Source organism: Podarcis erhardii (assembly GCF_964252035.2).
Source record: "Podarcis erhardii genome assembly, chromosome: 14".
Classification (NCBI taxonomy): Eukaryota; Metazoa; Chordata; class Lepidosauria; order Squamata; family Lacertidae; genus Podarcis; species Podarcis erhardii.
Window position 1 is genome coordinate 33,938,776 of NC_138503.1, and position 18,646 is coordinate 33,957,421.

Below are 18,646 nucleotides of genomic sequence, written 5' to 3' on the forward strand. Positions count from 1 at the left end.
CCAGGCATGCTCCCCTGGAGAGAGCATTCCACAAACGAGGGGCTACCACAGAAAATGTTAGTTCTCGTGCAGCTGCCCTCTGGACCTCACATGAAGGAAGAACAAGAAGAAGGACCTCAGATGGTGATTGCAGGGTTCAGGTTGGTTCATATGGGGTGAACTGAGCTGAATAATAATAATAATAATAATAATAATAATAATAATAATAATTTATTATTTATACCCCACCCATCTGGCTGGGTTTCCCCACTTACTCTGGGCGGTTCACAACAGAATATTAAAAACACACTAAAACATCAGTCATTAAAAACTTCTCTAAACATGGCTGCCTTCACATGTCTTCTAAAAGTCAGATACAGTGGTACCTCGGGTTACAGATGCTTCAGGTTACAGACGCTTCAGGATACAGACTCCGCTAACCCAGAAATAGTACCTTGGGTTAAGAACTTTGTTTCAGGATAGACTAGAAATCGTGCTGTGGCGGCACAGCAGCAGCGGGAGGCCCCATTAGCTAAAGTGGTACCTCAGGTTAAGAACAGTTTCAGGTTAAGAACAGACCTCCAGAATGAATTAAGTTCTTAACCCAAGGTACCACTGTAGTTGTTTATTTCCTTGACATCTGGTGGGAGGGCGTTCCACAGGGCAGGCGCCACTACAGAGAAGGCCCTCTGCCTGGTTTCCTATAACTTCACTTCTCGCAGTGAGGGAACTGCCAGAAGGACCTCGGAGCTGGACCTCTGTATCCAGGCTGAACGATGGGGGTGGAGACACTCCTTCAGGTATACTGAGCCCAGGCTGTTTAGGGCTTTATAGATTAAAAAAAACAGCACTTTGTATTGGGCCTTGAAACTAAATGGCACCCAGTGTAGTCGGGCCAGGATTGACGTTATATGCTCAAAGTGTCCTGACCCAGTGAGCAGCCTGAATTCTGCACCAGCTGGAGGTTCTGAACCACCTTCAGAGGCAGTCCCATGTACAGTAGCATTTAGTACCATTGCCAGGTCTCCTGGGATTTTATGAGGTGGAGCATGGCAGATTAGTGTGTGGAACCTGGCGGGACATGAGGGGACCGATTCCAATAGTGTGTCCAGAGAGAGGGGGAGAGAGAGAAAAAAAATCAAACCTAGGCTCAGGAAGTCTGCTGGGCATGGAGGAGAGGTCATTGCAAAAGCTTTTCAAATGACAAAGAAATAATATCCTGCCCCCTTGATTTGGGTCGCTCTCCATGAGATTTTGATCCCCCCCCCTACACTCATACCAAACCTGGGAAACTCCAGATTTGATCCTGAGACTTGGTGATTCTATGAGTTACAACCCTAGATAACATATCTGAAAGTTCCTATAACTGCAGAAGGTGGAACTTTAATCAAATCGAAAAATATAAAGAGTAGGTAAGAAAAACTGATCCCACCAATGCTTAGATAGGCATAGTTCTAGCCCACAACATGATGAATTATGATATTTTCCTTCATCCTTTTTTTTGGGGGGGGGCAGACGGAAAAAATGTTAATATAATACAAGTTTTGTTGATCTTTTGTTGATGTTTTTGAAGCTTCAACCAATAAAGACAGAGAAGAGAAATAAAAATCAGGTTTTGTCATCACCATCTTTTCCAGCTGAGTCCCACCCCCATCCTTACCCCCAATGACAAATTAATTTAACTTCCCGATTTCCCCCTTGCTGAATTAGCTTTGAAGTTTCAATCTAGATTACAAGTGTTAGTATATATCATTTAATAAATCTATAATTGTGGGGGAGGGAGGGAGAAAGAGAATGCCAATTAACCAAAGAAATGATCTAATTTAAGTGATCAGAATGTGAGCATTTCATCTATGCAGTACTAGAACAATTGGTTTCACTGAAGAAATGAAATAATCAGATCTCTGAATTCTGCATGACCTAATTTTTTACTACGCAAAAAGAAAAGACAGAACACACACACAAAATAAATTAATGACCCCATTTAAATTGTACTAGAAACACAGACCATCCTCTTTTGCACAAGCAGTTATCAAAGCCGATATTACAGTAACTAATTGTCACAACGCAGCAAGGTTTTTACTATATAGTCATCATTCGATTACTTAGCAAGACCAGAGAAAAAGATTACACTCGACAGAAACCAGCGTCAAAAGAAAACTGCACCAATTATAGAAGGCTTTCTTGCATCCCCCACCACCACCAATATATTTTGTCACCGCATGACAGCAATTAAATCATGAACAGTTACAGCAAAATGCAACACAAAATGCAACAAAATCATTGGTCTATTATGATTTTTTTTTTTGCAAGGGGGGGACCTCATTTGTTCCATTTAGCCTTGAAAAGTATTGTGCTATTCTCACATCTCAAAACGTCATATTGCTAACATTTCAGAAAACGAGCGGCAGAAGCAAGAGAGACCCACCAGAGGCCAGCAATCAATCAATGACAAATCTTACTAACAATGCACTCATAATCTCAACACCCTATACAAATATTCAAGGCATCCTGCATATTTTTGAAACTGGGACTGCCATTGCCATCTTCCTAATTGCATTATAACAATTTCTTTGGGGAACGCCACTCGGGTGGGGAGAATCACTCCATCCTAGGAAGAGTTCCTTCTGAAGATTAAATGGAAATTAAGTATGACATCCTGTCTGCCATCACAAGACCTTATTATCTGCGAAACTACCGTCCCAAAAGGAGCGCACACCCAGCCTCGAATTATGCATTTAACTCAAAAGAGATTTTAAAAATACAAGGAGGTAACCAGATCTTTCTGCAGAGCTGCTACTCCCTAAAAGAGATTGGTGGTAGATTTACAGCAGAAATAAACCTCTCCATGCAAATCAGTCCTCTAATGTACACCAGGTCTCTTAGGTTAAGAATGCATCCACATTTCTCTGACTGTGAAGATTGCTTGGCTTAAATTGCAAGACCTGAACAAGCCGTGATAAAATGGAAGTGATCTAACTTTTGAGATTGGGGAAGAAAAACCATACATTTTGCTCTCTTTATTCACTGCCTGGGCAAAGAATGAAACGATTCACTTTTTCCGAAGCTTACTCCGAACACCCCAAAGAAATAAAAAATACAAAATCAACCACAAACTTGGCTTACTCTCTTCATAATTAATAGCAACACAAACATGAACACTGATTCGTTTAACACAGTATCTATTAATGGAAATTATTTATATGTTTTTGTTTTTAAAATAATAATTGCTATTATCAATACACATACAGCTTTCTTTCGTTTAAAGGGTAAAGTGTGTATATATATATATATATATATATATATATATATATATATGAAAAACAATAAATTAAACATGCAAATATGTCTCGCTTCTAAATGCATTATCACTCTCTCAGAAACTCTGTTAAGTTGTGAATCTCGAAAGGAAAATTATATTAGCCCACACTCCACCCACCTGAAAATCAAACCAAACCTCTTTCTTTTATACCAGCTGGACACATGACCCGGTCAACGAATCAAAAGACAGACCCGAGGAGATGACATACAGGCTATAAATGATATTACCACCCCCTTGGTAAGCAGAACGGCGCAAACCAGAAGCCACTTGGCACAAGACCTCCACACTTCCAGCATCGCTGAGCATTTGCCGTTATCTGATATCATACCGCCGTCATGATTAAGAACAGGCACAAGCGCTAGGCAAGAGGATTCCAGTTCAACAATGAAATGCTCTCCCACCAAATACCAAGATAATGATTTTTCAGCTAGCAAGGAGGAGAAGCGGGGGGGAGGAAAAAAAGAGAAAGAAAGAAAAAATTGCACCGCTTGTTTCATTACCTATCATTAACTCCCATTTACTATCAATTTGCAACCTCTCTAGGCAATCAAGGCTTCAAAGGGGCCAATTTGAATTAGTTTGGAAAGCAGAAACAAGATTGTTTGCCCCCACCCCATAACCATGTGGGATGGCTGCCCATCAACATTGCTCTTTTCTCACTTTCCGGCTCAGCCTGAACTGTATTTCCAGGAGTTAAAGAGCTAAGTGAGATTAGAGACGAAGGCTGCCCTTGTGCTTTGATTTCCCCTCCCTTCATTCTTCCTTCTCGTTTTTTTTTAAAATCTCCCCCCTCCTCCCATTATACATAAGAATCTCTCGCTCACTCCTCTTTAATTGTACAGGCACTCACCCCACTGAGATGGAGGCCCCTTTGCAGGGTTGGATAGCCCAGAGTTTGTTAGTAGCTAGCAAGAAGCTCCTGGTCAGTTTTTATATATATATATATATATTGAGATATATATACAAAAATAACCACCCCAACTACGATGCTTCCACCCCCTCCTTTCCTTTCCTTTTTTTTAAAGGCAAAGCATCAGGGGGGTGTGCAAGAGGAGAAGGAAGAGGGGGAAGAGATGGAAAATTAATAATCCAACAGGCAGCGCTCTCACTGTTATTAATCATGCTGCTACTTTCCCAAGCCACAGAGAAGCCGCAATCCGAACATGGGGGGGGGGGGAGAGAGGATCCCATTGGCTGCCGATGTTCATTCCGATACATCTTAGCCAATCTTTCCTTCCTCCACTTCTTTTTCCCCCTCTCCTTCCTTTCTTTCTTGCCTTAAGGTACAAATATCTACGAAAAGCAGTTACAAAACCCAGGGAAATGAAGAAGAGGAGGAGAAAGAAGGGGGAGGGGGAAGGAGAGTCACATTCCCAGGGAAGAGAATGCTCAGTCCAGTTAATGCACTCTAAACTTTATTTGAGCTGACTCGTCATTTGATCCTCCTGTGACAGGGTCAGCGCGCGGCAAGCAATTCCACAGCAGTCCCCCCTCCCCAAATCATACCATAATCGAATTGCAGCCTATTTCCCGAACCTATAATGAAAAAGGCAACCCAAATAAAGCAGGTAATGCTGGCAGCCTCCCTTTGCTGTCTTACATTATTACTGCCGATTGCTTGCCTCCATTTCCCCTGTACTCTAACAATGAATATATTTCACAGCTCACTTGCTTTACTGTGTGGGTGGCGTGGCATAGACACCTACATGATATGAAAGAAAATCTAAAACAATAGGGGTTGTGTGTGTGCGTGTGTGTTGCTGCTTATGGTTCCTTAACAGGCAATCGCTAGTGGGAAAGACAATTCTGAGTCTCAGTGACACAAGGATAGAAACTAGTGATGCTCAAACTAGACTTGTTATTAAAAAAAACAATACTTTCCAACTTCTCAGTCAGCCATTCATGAAACTGCAAACCTTTCAAGCAAAGCTTCCTTACCTGGCAGGGGGTGGGGGGAAGGTAGACCCTCAAGTCATTCCAGATTCATTGCTTTTTAAAGAATATTCTCAACTTTACCAGATGAACATCAGCCTGGCTGCAAGCCACATATTTCATATGACTAGGGTTTCATACACAATCCTGCAGATAAATCACACAGCTGCCGAATGGACCCATTTTCTCTTACTGGAAACATTAGAGCACAAAGCTGGATGTGGTTTTACATCATTCCATTAATGTGCAAGTAATGACCAATCTTCAGTAAATTAATCAGTTTATGTGACATTCCTCCCTTACATTTGCATGGTTAGACAGCTTCATCACATGCCAAATCCTCTTAACTCCTTCAGACAGCAGTGGGGTAGGACCTGATATCTTTTCTGAAAAATCGCCTCTAACATCTATGGCTGAATAATAGTGTCATGAAACTCAAAAGGCCACTTCCAGAATTTTGATCTTAAACTAGTCCAAGAAAGGTATGACCTCACTTGCTGCACATAATGGTTTCTCTTTTTAAACCAGTTGTGGGGAACTTTTGACCCTTCAAATGTTGCTGAACTACAACTCTCATCATCCCTGGTCATTGCCCATGCTTGCTGAGGCTGTTGATGGCCGTGGGTCAGCAACATCTGGAGGGGCAGAGGTTTCTCACACCCATCTTAAAGCTTAACATTATGCATGTTAATTTCACAATTTTGACAGGGAATACAAGGAATCACAAAGAAATGTTTACATTTCACACACACCCCAGTTGAAAAAGACCTCTGAAAATGTGCATTTATTTTGTCTTAACATTTCTCCCATCAGTTTTCATTATCATAGATCCATATAAAATAACTTGGTGGAATCTCCAAGGAACCAGTCTATCAAATACTACAAGACACGATAACAAAATATAAGCCCTATGTGTAGACCTGAAATGTCTCATATTATCAGTTTCTGGGAAGTAGATGACCATGGGAGCATATTATCCTCCTGTCCTGCTTCTGAACTTAATTGAAGCATTTGGTTTGCTATACTGGTAATATCAGTATAGCAATGTAGTCAGTACTTAGCTAGATGGAGCAATGATATGGATCTGACTCAAAAAGGGCAGTTTCTTATATTTCTATGTTCCTTTGGTTAGATCCAGAGGCTCCTGGGAACTTCAAGGAAACCAAAATAGTTTATAATGATAATGAAGAGGAGATTTTTGATAAGTGTCCCAAAAGCGGGTTATTGCAATGGTAGGACAGTGAACAGAGAATGCTTGTGTAGCAGCCAGTGATAAGGAGTTTAGTCTGTATGCCCTTATTGATCACTCTTGGCACCCCAAAAGGTAGACTCGACGTCTGGTAAATAAATAATGGGCAAGTATCACTAATGTATTGATGCCACCAAAATATATAGGCTGACGGCTCCATTAGAAGCAGAAAACCACCTTCCTCATTCAGTGAACTTCACAATTAAAAAATTCTTGGACCACATCCTGCACTCCTCAATCAGATGAAAACAGTCCAGCTGATGTCACTGGTCATGTTGCTTGAGCAAAGACTGTACTGGCACTTGGTCATGTTCCTCTCCTGAACACCATGTGGGTGAACAACAGATGAACGTTATATTTTAATTAAATAGACAGCACAGAACCAATACTAATTACTAAGGAAGCATGCTTAAATAAGGTCATAAATTACTGTTAACAATCTCCCACCTTTGATTAACTGTGGGATTCTGCTTGCTTGGCTCTTGATATTGTAATGTTCAGAGACAACCACTGGGAAGAAAGCCAGTTAAATTTGGGGGGGGGGGAGGCAGAGAGAAGAGATACTGGACTAATGTATCTCAGTCCTGCTCGCTTGCGAGCACACAGCTCCAGATAGCACCAGCAAAACAACACTGGAATTCTGGTGCAATTTTATCTTTGTGGGTAATAGTAGAACCATGCTGTGTATTCATGCATAGTTAGCCTAGGTGAACACTGTTATTAAAATATTAGGGTGGTGGGTGATATCTGAGGTCTGCTCTGATACCCATGGGTCATCTTTGGGAAAAACCTGTCTTATAACTGGGAGCTTAGTTCCAATCAAATAACTGGGAGTTTCCAATCTGAAAGCAAGTCTGGGATGGGTTTAGTCTGCTGTGAAAAGAGGAGTGAATGGATTTCTCCCCTGTCTACATGGGCGTAGCTGCCCCTCCCCAAGATCAAGTAAAACAATAGAAATACTTAACTGACCAATCATGTTGGTTCTGCCCTCCCAACAAAAATCCTGGCTACGCCCATGCCCGTCTATACTCCACACAACTCCGGTCTCCCATTTTCAGAACAATTTTAATCACTCCCCTTCGCACACACACTAATTTTCAGCTAAATATTCCCTCAGGATTTCCCCAGCAGAACATTTGGTCTCTACTTTAATCTGCATGAATGTCGTGATTTAAGCCAGGGGTCAGGAACCTTTTTCAGCCGTGGGCCAGTCCACCATCCCTCAGACCATGTGGTGGGCCAGATTATATTTTTTGGGGAAAATATGAACGAATTCCTATGCCACGCCCCACAAATAACCCAGAGATGCATTTTAAATATAAGGACACATTCTACTCATGTAAAAACACGCTGATTCCCAGACCATCTGCGGGCTGATTGAGAAGGTGATTGGGCCTCACCCGACCCCTGGGCCTTAGGTTGCCTACCCCGATTTAAGCAAACATCCCAATCAGAGCTCTTTCCCATTCACCCCAACTGAAGAAATAGTTATGCTCCCACAAATGGCTGCCCACGAGGACCAGCAAGCTCCACTGAAGTGAATGGGAATCTCCTGCAGAAAGAAGAGCCAAGTTGCATCCAGTATTGATCCTACTCAAAGTACAGTAGATGCATAACAATGAATTAACTTAAGTTTGCTGTGTTCATGCGTTTCAGTGGGTTTTACTCTCGGTAGGACTAATGTTGGATAGAACCTGCTGTACATAAGAGCAAGCTCCTAGGGTCCAAAAGCTCCTTCGCCCCCCCCCCAGATGTTTGGTTTTGAGGGGGCTGCCCCCCCTCAATGTTCAGAGGGTATCCAGCTCCACCCCCTGGCTCCTCACAACGTTGCAAGCACAATGCCAGGATGTCAGGCGCCATCACGGCAGGCCCCTCGGTTACACTGGGAAGCTGGCACCTCTGCCTCTCTGAGTGCACCAGAGAACAGGAACATAGGAAACTGCCTTTTATCAAGTCAGATCAGTGATGCTTCTAGCTCAGTACTGCTTACTCTGACTGGCAGAGAGTCTCTGGGACTTCAGACTGGGCGTATTCCCAGCCCTACCTGGGAACACTGCGGATTGAAACCCCCACAAGGCTATAGATCAGGGTAAAGCTAATTTACAATGATTCTCCTCACACTCGAAAAAGTTGTTTAAAATAAATTCCTGCATCTTTTCACTGAGGGCATCTGCAGTCTTAAATAAAATCTTAAAGCCATCAGCTTCATCAAGATTCTCCCTCCCCCTCCCTTTTCTCAATCAGGTAATTAAACAGCTTCATCAGATAAAAGAAAACCAGGTCATTAACTTAGGGAAATAAGCAAAGCTGAATTCTTTTTTTAACACACACAGCTCAACATAATATAGTAAATATAAGCCATATTTGATAGGACACAAAATATGTAAAAGAACAAATTAAACCCCGAGCAAAATTTCCATACTGACAACAAAGGCAACAACAAAGAGCAGAGGCTTATATAAATACAATCACAGAAACCTGGAAATCATTGTAGTCTAAGGGCAGGATTCACCTAATGAGCCCTGCCAACAAAAACCCAGCACAAGGACTTCTGCTTGTGCAATGAGGCTTTCCCTGAAAATGGCAGGGTGGGGGGCACACAGGAACAGGACATGGAAGAAGGAAAGGGGGGAATCATCCTGTCTAGCAAGCTGCAGGAAAAGAAAGTTATTGAAGTGGGCAGCATGCAGTTAAAAAAGGCCTGCACACCCAAGGGATCAATCCTAAAAGAAGAAGAAGAAGAGGAGGAGGAGGAGGAGGAGGCGGAGGTGGAGGCAGAGGAGGAATAGTAGTTTGGATCTGATATCCCGCTTCATCACTACCCAAAGGAGTCTCAAAGCGGCTAACATTCTCCTTTCCCTTCCTCCCCCACAACAAACACTCCGTGAGGTGAGTGAGGCTGAGAGACTTCAAAGAAGTGTGACTAGACCAAAGTCACTCAGCAGCTGCATGTGGAGGAGCGGGGACACGAACCCGGTTCACCAGATTACAAGACTACTGCTCTTAACCACTACACCACCCTGGCTCTAAGAGGGTCTAAGAGGCATTAGATGCTGGTCTGTTAGGGCAAATGGGGCAGTGGTCCACCAGTCTCATTGCCTTACTGACACCCAGTTCTGAGGGTGCTGCTGCCTGTTCCATAGAGGCATCTGGTTAGCCACTGTGAGAACACGATGCTGGACTATATGGCTCATTGGCCTGATCCAGCAGGCTCTTCTTATGTTTCTTACCTAGTAACATAATTGTGTGTGTGTGTGTGTGTGTGTGTGTGTGTGTGTGTGTAATGGAATTAGAAAGGCCAGTAAAGTTTAATGATCATCAATCCCCTAAACACACACATTCACTTTTCTACATGGTGGGGAGATGAATACACTGGAAGCGCTATGCTGCAAACATTTCTACAAAACAACCCTCTTCCCCAACACACTATTTGTACTGCTGTTGGTCTTTTCTGTCTTCAAATTTGAAATGAAAGGCAGCTCGGTTTTGAAATTTGTTCAAATACACATTCCTGCCTTCACACAAAATATGGACAAGCTGCATTTGTTGTAGGTTTCCTGCTTATTACAGACAGAGCTCCCAATATTAGAATGGTCCACAGAAGAAAACCATGAGTGAGTAACAACTGCAGACTTCATAGGTTACTCAGTTACTGAATATCCACTTCCCCATTCAACTCACTCACGCCTAAGTTAACCAGCTCCTTTTAAAGCAGTTAGCAAATTTCATCTTTTTGAATTTGGGCTCTGTCTTGATTAGGGTTTTGCACGACAGAAAGGAATTTTCCTTTACATGCTAACTTTCTTGCTACAATAATGTTTCTTTAGTTGGTGGGGATGAATTATTTTTACCTTACACGCATTGGGGTTTATGAAAGAGAGAAATGCTGTATCATTGCCTCTTTGACCCCACTGTTTACATATTCCCTTTCTCTCTGTATGGGTGTTGTATTATACCTGCCAACTTACTAGAGCATGCATCTGACATAGGGCTTTATTCTATCAAAGCTTAATCCACAATACATTTGTCAGTCTTTAAGGTCAACTGGGCATTTTTATTTTTTGTTTGTTTCTTCTCTTATAAGGTTTAAATGTGCCATTTCAGATTTAGTCTGGGATGGTGGAGAAGGTTCTTAGCAAGGGAGAGGGGGAGGGAGGAATGGCTTTTAAGAGCATTTGTTATGCTGAGTTCTTAACGCCCCAAAATAACTCTAGCAATGCTATCAACACAGGCCAAACATTCGCAGACACCCATTTCTTAATCAAGTGGAGTTGTGCCTTTGGGATGCAGTGCAAATCTAGTTTTGTAAATCCATTTGATGGTTTATAATCATAACCACACAGAGTGAAGAATATTGCAAGAAATCTGGGTGTTCCCATGGAGTAAATCATATGTGATTAAAAATGGGGTCAGAGGCAGTGGGTGAGTGAATGGGCCCAGACACTTCCCTAAATTGCGACTCGGCTAAAGCAGGGATTTTTATTTTTTTTAAAGTCACTGTACACTTCAGTGTTCTAGCGATGAACACACCAGCAAAGGATTTCTCCTGCAGGCACCAGAGCGAAATAAATTTCAAAGCACAGCCCCAAAGAATGGGAAAGACAGAACACCAGCGGAACTCAGCCTTACTAAAGTGACTTTTGTCACCCATGTCTCTTTCTCATTTGAATTAAAACAATTAATGAAAAGCAATTCCCTTAATTGGCCGCTCCATCCCCATTTCATTATCTCGCATGGGAGACACAAGGATAGAGAGAAGATGGAATTTTTAAGTTGTGCGATCCATCATCCAGCCTGGAATACAATATGAATATTTCTCTCTCCAGAATGACTAATTTTTCAATTGCTGTTCAGGCAGAACTGATCTGAGGCACTAGCATGGGTGCCTCCCAACTTTTTAAAAGATGAATGGGTTCAAAAGTGCATGCCAACATATGAACATATAATAATTCCCTTTTTTATTATTATTTAAGGTGGGGAACCTCAACACTGCAGGCGAGGAAAAACAGCTCTTACATACAGAGGGGAAAGATCAATATAAAGGGGGGAAATGTTCTAGATGTAATTGAAGTCATACATTTTTACATGACTTCTGCAGTACACCCAATTACTGCTATTTATCAAAGCGGAGACATCATTGAACCTGACAACATAAAAAACAAATTTTACTAAGATGGGGGGGGGGCAGGGGAGAGGAACAGAGAAAAATCATCAGAAAGATAAGGGTGGGGGAGATACAAATAATAAATAATTCAATATTCCTCAGGAAAGCTCTCACAGGAAAGGGCTGACTGATTCGAACATCAGACATGGGGCCGACAAGAGAGTTATTGATTCAGACAATTCTATCATTACTATTCCAGGCTGAACCCCTTCAAAAAAAAAAAGCTATTCTTTTTCTGCCCCACTGTTGATCATTCTAGCTACCAATCTTCCTCTTATTTCTCATGTCCTAGTGTGTATTACAGCTTTAAAATCTCAAGACCATATTCTAATAAAATAATAATAATAATAATAATAATAATAATAATAATAATAATAATACATAAAGGCGCCAAAGAATACAGACTTCATTTTGGACAAATGCCCTCACCATCACAAATGGGTTTGCTTGCTGGCTGACTGTTTGAGTGGTTGGACTTGTTTTTCACTTTTGCAATATGCAAGCATGGAAAGTTTATATATATATACATTACAAGGCTGTTGTTGCTTCCAAACAAACAACACACCAGATTTTCTATTTTGTGTGCATTTTAAGTGGAATATTGAACTGCTACCAAAATTGCGTCTGAAGCAAAAATTTGAAACCAATGAGCAGGTTCCTCCTCAGACAAATAATCCCATATAAGAGCATTTAAATGAGTTTTAATGTGGGGGGCTTCTGTGCATAATTAAGAAGTCAGTAGATTGTACCTCAAGTGGAATTTGGGGGGCAGGCATTTGAAAATCCTTTCTTAGAAAATCTGAAGCCACTAAAGAACCTGAAGGGTTTTCAATAAAGCTTGCAAAATTTATCATGCTTGCGTGGGGGCTTCACACAAGTCCATTTAGTCACTTGATTTTCTCTAATTCAATGGAAATTGAGAGGTTTCTCCTGATGGAAATATCTTAAACATTTTGGCAAGGCTTGAAAAACATTCTTGGGGTACGGGGGCATTTATAGGGAAGTCACTTAACTAGACCAGGGCTGAGCAAATATACATATGGTTATTAATTTCCACATGAACCTTTAACCGCCCCTCCCCCCCCAACAAGTATCTCTGTGTTTGGAAATAATACAGCTGCTGTTAGAGCTGATCTTAAGGGCTTGTGTACAATAACAGATTTTTTTGCAAGGTTGTTGAGGGGGTTATTATCCTGAATCACATTCCTCTGTGCAACCAGACAAGGGATTCAACATTGATTTAGACCAGGAGGCACCAATGTCTCTTTGGTGCCCATGTGCTCTCATCTCATAACTTCTCCCCCTGTTGACAGTAGGCATGAAATACGCACTCTGTTGTAGCCAACATAATAAGCTGTGGTGTGGGCATGGTTGTGGTTTGTTCATGAGGTGCCCACAGACAGTTTGGGTGTCCACAAAATTCTGGGCTGGGATAAAAACATGAACATAAGAACATCCAAAGAATGCTGTTGGATCAGGCCAAGTCCAGCATCCTGTTCTCACAGCAGCCATCCAGGTGCTCATGGGAACCCACAAGCAGGACCTGAGTGCAACACCATTATCTCCACCTATGATTCCCAGCAACAGTGTTACATTGCCTCAAACACTGGAGGTAGAACATTGCCATTTTGACTAGTAGCCATTAATAGCTTTATTCTCCAAGAATTTGTCTAACACTCTTTTAAAGTTTCTTGTGTGAGTGAATTCCATAGTTTACCTATGTGCTATGAGAAGTACTGACTTTCATCTGTCCTGAATCTTCCAATATTCAGCTTTCTTGAATGTCCCCAAGATCTAGTGTTATGCAAAGGAGAAATAATAATAATAATAATAATAATAATAATAATAATAATAATAATAATAATTTATTACTTATACTCCGCCCATCTGGCTGGGTTTCCCCAGCCACTCTGGGCGGCTTCCAACAAAAGATTAAAAATACATTAAAACATCAGTCATTAAAAACTTCCCTAATCAGGGCTGCCTTCAGATGTCTTCTAAATGTCAGATAGTTGTTTATTTCTTTGACATCTGATGGGAGGGTGTTCCACAGGGCAGGCGCCACTACTGAGAAGGCCCTCTGCCTCGTTCCCTGTAACTTCACTTCTCACAGCGAGAGAACCCCCAGAAGAAAAACTTTTCTATCCACTTTCTCGACAACCATGCATCATTTTATACACTGTCCCCTCTTTACTTGCCTTTTCTCTAAACTGAAAAGCTCCATATGTCATGACTCTTGCAATACCAGTGGTGCGTTGTAGATGTTGCTTGACTCCAACTCCCATAATCTCTGACAATTAATCATGGTGTCTGGGGTTGATGGGAGTAAGAGTCCAACAACATCTAGAGGCCCATCTTTGTAATACAGTGGTACCTCGGGTTAAGTACTTAATTCATTCCAGAGGTCCGTTCTTAACTTGAAACTGTTCTTAACCTGAAGCACCACATTAGCTAATGGGGCCTCCTGCTGCCACCACGCCGCCGGAGCACGATTTCTGTTCTCATCCTGAAGCAAAGTTCTTAACCCGAGGTACTATTTCTGGGTTAGCGGAGTCTTACCACTGTACACTTATTCCCAAATAAATGAAACAGACCCCAGAATTCCAGATAACATCAGAGCTGCATTCTCTTGGCCCATTAATGTTTGTATTGTTCTCTGCTACTGAAATAACCTCAGAGCACAGACACACTTGTTGGGGGGGGGGGGGAAGGCATGCCTTGGATTCCTCGCAGGTCAATGCAAATAGCTCAGAACGAAGCCATATAATTACTGGAAGAAAACATTCCTCCATTAGGCATCTGCGAGCCGGAGTCTTCCTTCAGTGTTCGATGTGTTAATTACAAGCAGCTACGAAGTGCCACCGAAAATTAGCAGGCTTGCAAAGACATCAGAGGAGTAAACACACAAAACAAGAGCCGCTTAAGGGTCAGGAGAGCAAGTCAATTTTGAAGGAAGATAAAGGGACTGTCATGTATATGATCGCTGGTGAAAGGAGAGAGGGCAAATCCTGCCTTGTTACCACCCGTTAATTAGGCACTATTCAGAGGCGGGTGCGCACACCGCTACATTTTGCCATGGCAATCAAATGTATTATTCAAATGGGAGACTAAACAAAAGCAATTGTGCCCCCTCCCCACCAACAAGGAAGAATATATAATCTGCCCATACAAAGGTGCCGCATTCACTTCACATGGGAGTTTAGCAGCCCATTAGATTAACATTTACAAACAGGTTTGTTTTCTTAATTTAGTACAATTTGACTTTTGCTAGAGGAAGCAAATGGGAGCTGATCTTGAATGGGGATTTCTCTCTCTCTCCCCCCCCCCCATGTAAGTTAATGGGTGGTGTGAGAAGCAGCTCATAGGAAAATAGCTTCCCATTAATTTCATTAATGAAGATATGGACAAAGGCATTCCATGGAAAACATTCTGTCACTGATGATAACAACAAAGAGGCAGTCTTGTCTACATTCCAGCTGATAATTGCCAGTCTAAATAATAGAAATAACTGGGGACAGCAATCTATTATGATTTTTTCCATTGATAGTTTGCCTTTTGACTAATCAGCCCATTTCACTTAAACTTGAAAGTAACTAAAACCTCAGTATGACTGAGCTACTGAAGGAAGCAGCAGAACTAATAATTTAATGAAGAAAAGCTAGCCCTTTTACCAAAATAGCAAAAAACCTACCACACTGTTGGTGTTGTTTTTCTAAAAAGCCATCTCTAATATTTCCCCTCTTTTTTCCTCATTTCCTATTACTGTCAGACACAAGACCCAGAGTAACCTAAAAAATAAGGAATTGTTCCTTTAAATTGCAACCTTGCCTAGTTAATCAAACCCTTTAGTTGATTAATCTACTGGTTGAAATTTCCCTCTCTACAGTTAAGAGCTTTGCATGGTGCTTTTGCATGATGAGAAGTTCCAAACTTTGGTGGCTCACAGTAGGCTGCCTCCCTTGGTTATTACCATCGCCACCCCTAGAATTTATGCAAAGTGTAACGAGTGCAAGTTCTGCCTGAAGTCTCCAAAAGCATAGGACAAGGCACAATGGCCCGCAGAAAGAAAATGTGCACAGAACAAGACTCTGGTGCTGATATTAGAATTCACAAGTTTCCATGCCTATTATGGAAGGGTCATTGCTCAGTGGTAACATCTATTCTGGCTGGCAGTGACTCATAGTTTTCAGAGAGGGGGCATTATGAGCCCAAGGTTGAGATGTTGGGGATTGAACCTAGGACCTTCTTCATGCAAGGCACATGCTCCTTCTGGTAGTGCTGCTAAAGCTGGAGCAAGACGCAACATGGGAACACAGGAAGCTGCTTTATACCAAGTGAGTCCATTGGTCAATCAAGCTCAGTATTTTCAACTCTGACTGGCAGAGGCCCTCAGAGTTTTCAAGCAGAGAAACTTCCCAGACATACCTGACCTTACCAGGAATTGAACAAAAGTCCTTCTGCATGCAAGGGAAATGTAAATCCACCACCATTTTATCTTTTGAGTCAGCCCTAAAGAATTAATTACAGTGGATGCAGACATCCTTTAATGATAAAGTCTTCTCTTTCTTCCCCCAAATAAAAGGAGATAGAAAACTGCTCTATAGTCTTGACCACCTTTATTTAATTCTAGAGGGCTGCAGTATATTTTAAAGTCTCTGATCTGATTAAATTAGCCTGATGTGGATCAATAAGAAACCTGGGTGTTTCTCCGAGTACAGAGGCAATAGCACCCTAGTGGGGGGGGGGGAGGCATATTATAATTGGGTAGATAAAGGAATTATGTCTCCCTTCCTCCTCCCACAGTGGCATGGGTATTTTCTTTTAGTAAATCTGTCGCTTTCCATTTTAGTTCATCAAGTATGGAATGGAGTTCTTATTCCTGGACATATATTATAGCTTTATGGAATATTAAACATTGTAAGAACAAAGGGTTAATACGAGAGAGAGAGAGAAGTGAGCTTTCCTATTCAGGCCTATTGCCACTTTTTATGTGTTCATCCATCAGCTGTCCCTTCCTGCGTCCTCATTATCCTGTTAATGTGTGTGAGAGAAAAAGCATTTTCTCTCAAAATATGGACTTCTACATACATTTTTCACTCAAAACACACACATGCCAATTTTCAACTGAGAACATCACCAGAACATTCAGAAACTGTGAAACACGTTATATTTTTTAACTGCAACACCAAACCCATTTGCAGTGGTACCTTGGTTTATGAACTTAATTCGTTCCGGAAGTCCGTTCTTAAACCGAAACCGTTCTTAAACCGAGGTGTGCTTTCCCTAATGAGGCCTCCCGCTGCCGGTGCCCTTCCACCGTTCAGATTCCATTCTTAGACTGAGATAAAGTTCTCAAACTGGGACACTATTTCCGGTTTGGGGGAGTTTGTATACCAAATTGTTCTTAAACAGGACTGTTCTTAAACCGAGATACCACTGTACATGGGAGTAAGACCCAGTGTAACCAATAGACGTAATTTTGAATACTTATAGTTAGGATTGTGCTCTTAGTTCTGATCTGCTGACAGTTCTGCTGAAATACAGGAGGTCCCATCAGTACAGTGGTACCTCAAGTTAAGAACTTAATTCGTTCTGGAGGTCCGTTCTTAACCTGAAACTGTTCTTAACCTGAGGTACCACTTTAACTAATAGGGCCTCCCACTGCCGCCGTGCCGCTGCCTCTGTTTTGTTCTCATCCTGAAGCAAAGTTCTTAACCTGAGGTATTATTTCTGGGTTAGCGGAGTCTGTAACCTGAAGCGTCTGCAACCTAAAGCGTCTGTAACCTGAAGCGTCTGTAACCCGAGGTACCACTGTATTGGTATTCCACTGACTCTTGAAGACACACCTTGATTACACATGGATGCCCCTAACCTGAACCCTCCCTGTTTCAACTGCTGCCTTAACTGTTTTAAGTGTTGCACTGTTATAATGTGTTTCTCTCATTGCACATTTTAATTGTGGATGCTTATTTTACTGTTTTGACTGATTTTCAATATTTTAGTCATGTGCATATGGATATGGGTGAGAGAAAGTGTGGTTGTGTGTGGTTGTAAACCACTCAGAAACCACTTTGGCAGTTAAAATGGAATTATTTTTATTTTAGTAAGTGCAGGTCAGGTAACTTCACAGTAACATCCTCAAATGCCAAATTCCTCAGATGGGATTTTGTTTAGGCAGAAAAGGGGAATTTAAAGCCTAAGATCTTCTGAATGCAAATCATGTACTCCTCATAAACAACACAGGCAAACCAAAAGAAGCACATCATCCAAAACGCAAATGAGGATTCACTACAGCTCTTTACCAGGGGAATAAGTACTTACCAGCAGAGACCAAGTATTTATAGTTATTTTTATGCATTGTGACATTTATATTGTACCTTTCCTTCAAAGAGCTTGAGATGGTGTTTATATGCTACTCTGCCTCCCCATTTTATCCTCACAACAACCCTGTGGGTTAGGCTAGGCTGAGAGACAGTGAATCAAGGTCACTCGGCCAGCCTTATGGCTGAGTAGGGATTTGAACTCAGGTCTTCCAGTTCCTAATTCCAGTTCCATATTCAACCACAATATAGCCCAATATGACACAAGGAGAGAGCAAAGTCCACCCATGCTCAACTCCCTGAAGGGAAGTTTAGTTGAGTACATGCCATTCCCAAACATATCACTTTTAATTGTGACAGTAAGTGCTGCCCTAGAAGAGAAGTGTTCAATCTTGGATCCCCAGTTGTTGTTGGACTACAGCTCCCATTATCCCCAGACAGCTTAGCCAATGGTGAGGGTTGATGGGAGTTGTAGTCCAACAACCACTGGTGACCCAACATTGCAGAAGGCTGCCCTAGAAGTGCAGGGGAAAGATTATGCACAGAGCATAAGAGAGGATGTACCTTCTCTTATTGGGCATTAGAGTAGCTTTGCAATGACAACAGAGGAAACTCGCTGAGACTTTCATGGGGTTAAGTTCTCTTCTTTCCTTGCCATCCCATCACCTGTCAGCAGACTG

General features: G+C 41.8%; 1 protein-coding gene across 36 annotated transcripts in view; it reads right to left on the reverse strand.

Moving 5' to 3' along the window:
* The window catches only part of RBFOX1 (RNA binding fox-1 homolog 1), a 1,493,407-nt gene that overhangs the window by 236,169 nt on the left and 1,238,592 nt on the right, over positions 1 to 18,646 (reverse strand). Inside the window, exon 1 of one of the 36 annotated variants that reach the window (XM_081840287.1) lies at positions 3,922 to 3,940. The exons of the other annotated variants lie outside the window; for them this stretch is intronic. Coding sequence (XP_081696413.1) covers positions 3,922 to 3,924 — 3 coding nt within the window. The 5' untranslated portion in view covers positions 3,925 to 3,940. Of the gene's footprint in view, positions 1 to 3,921; positions 3,941 to 18,646 lie in introns of those variants that run through there. 36 annotated transcript variants of the gene reach the window in all.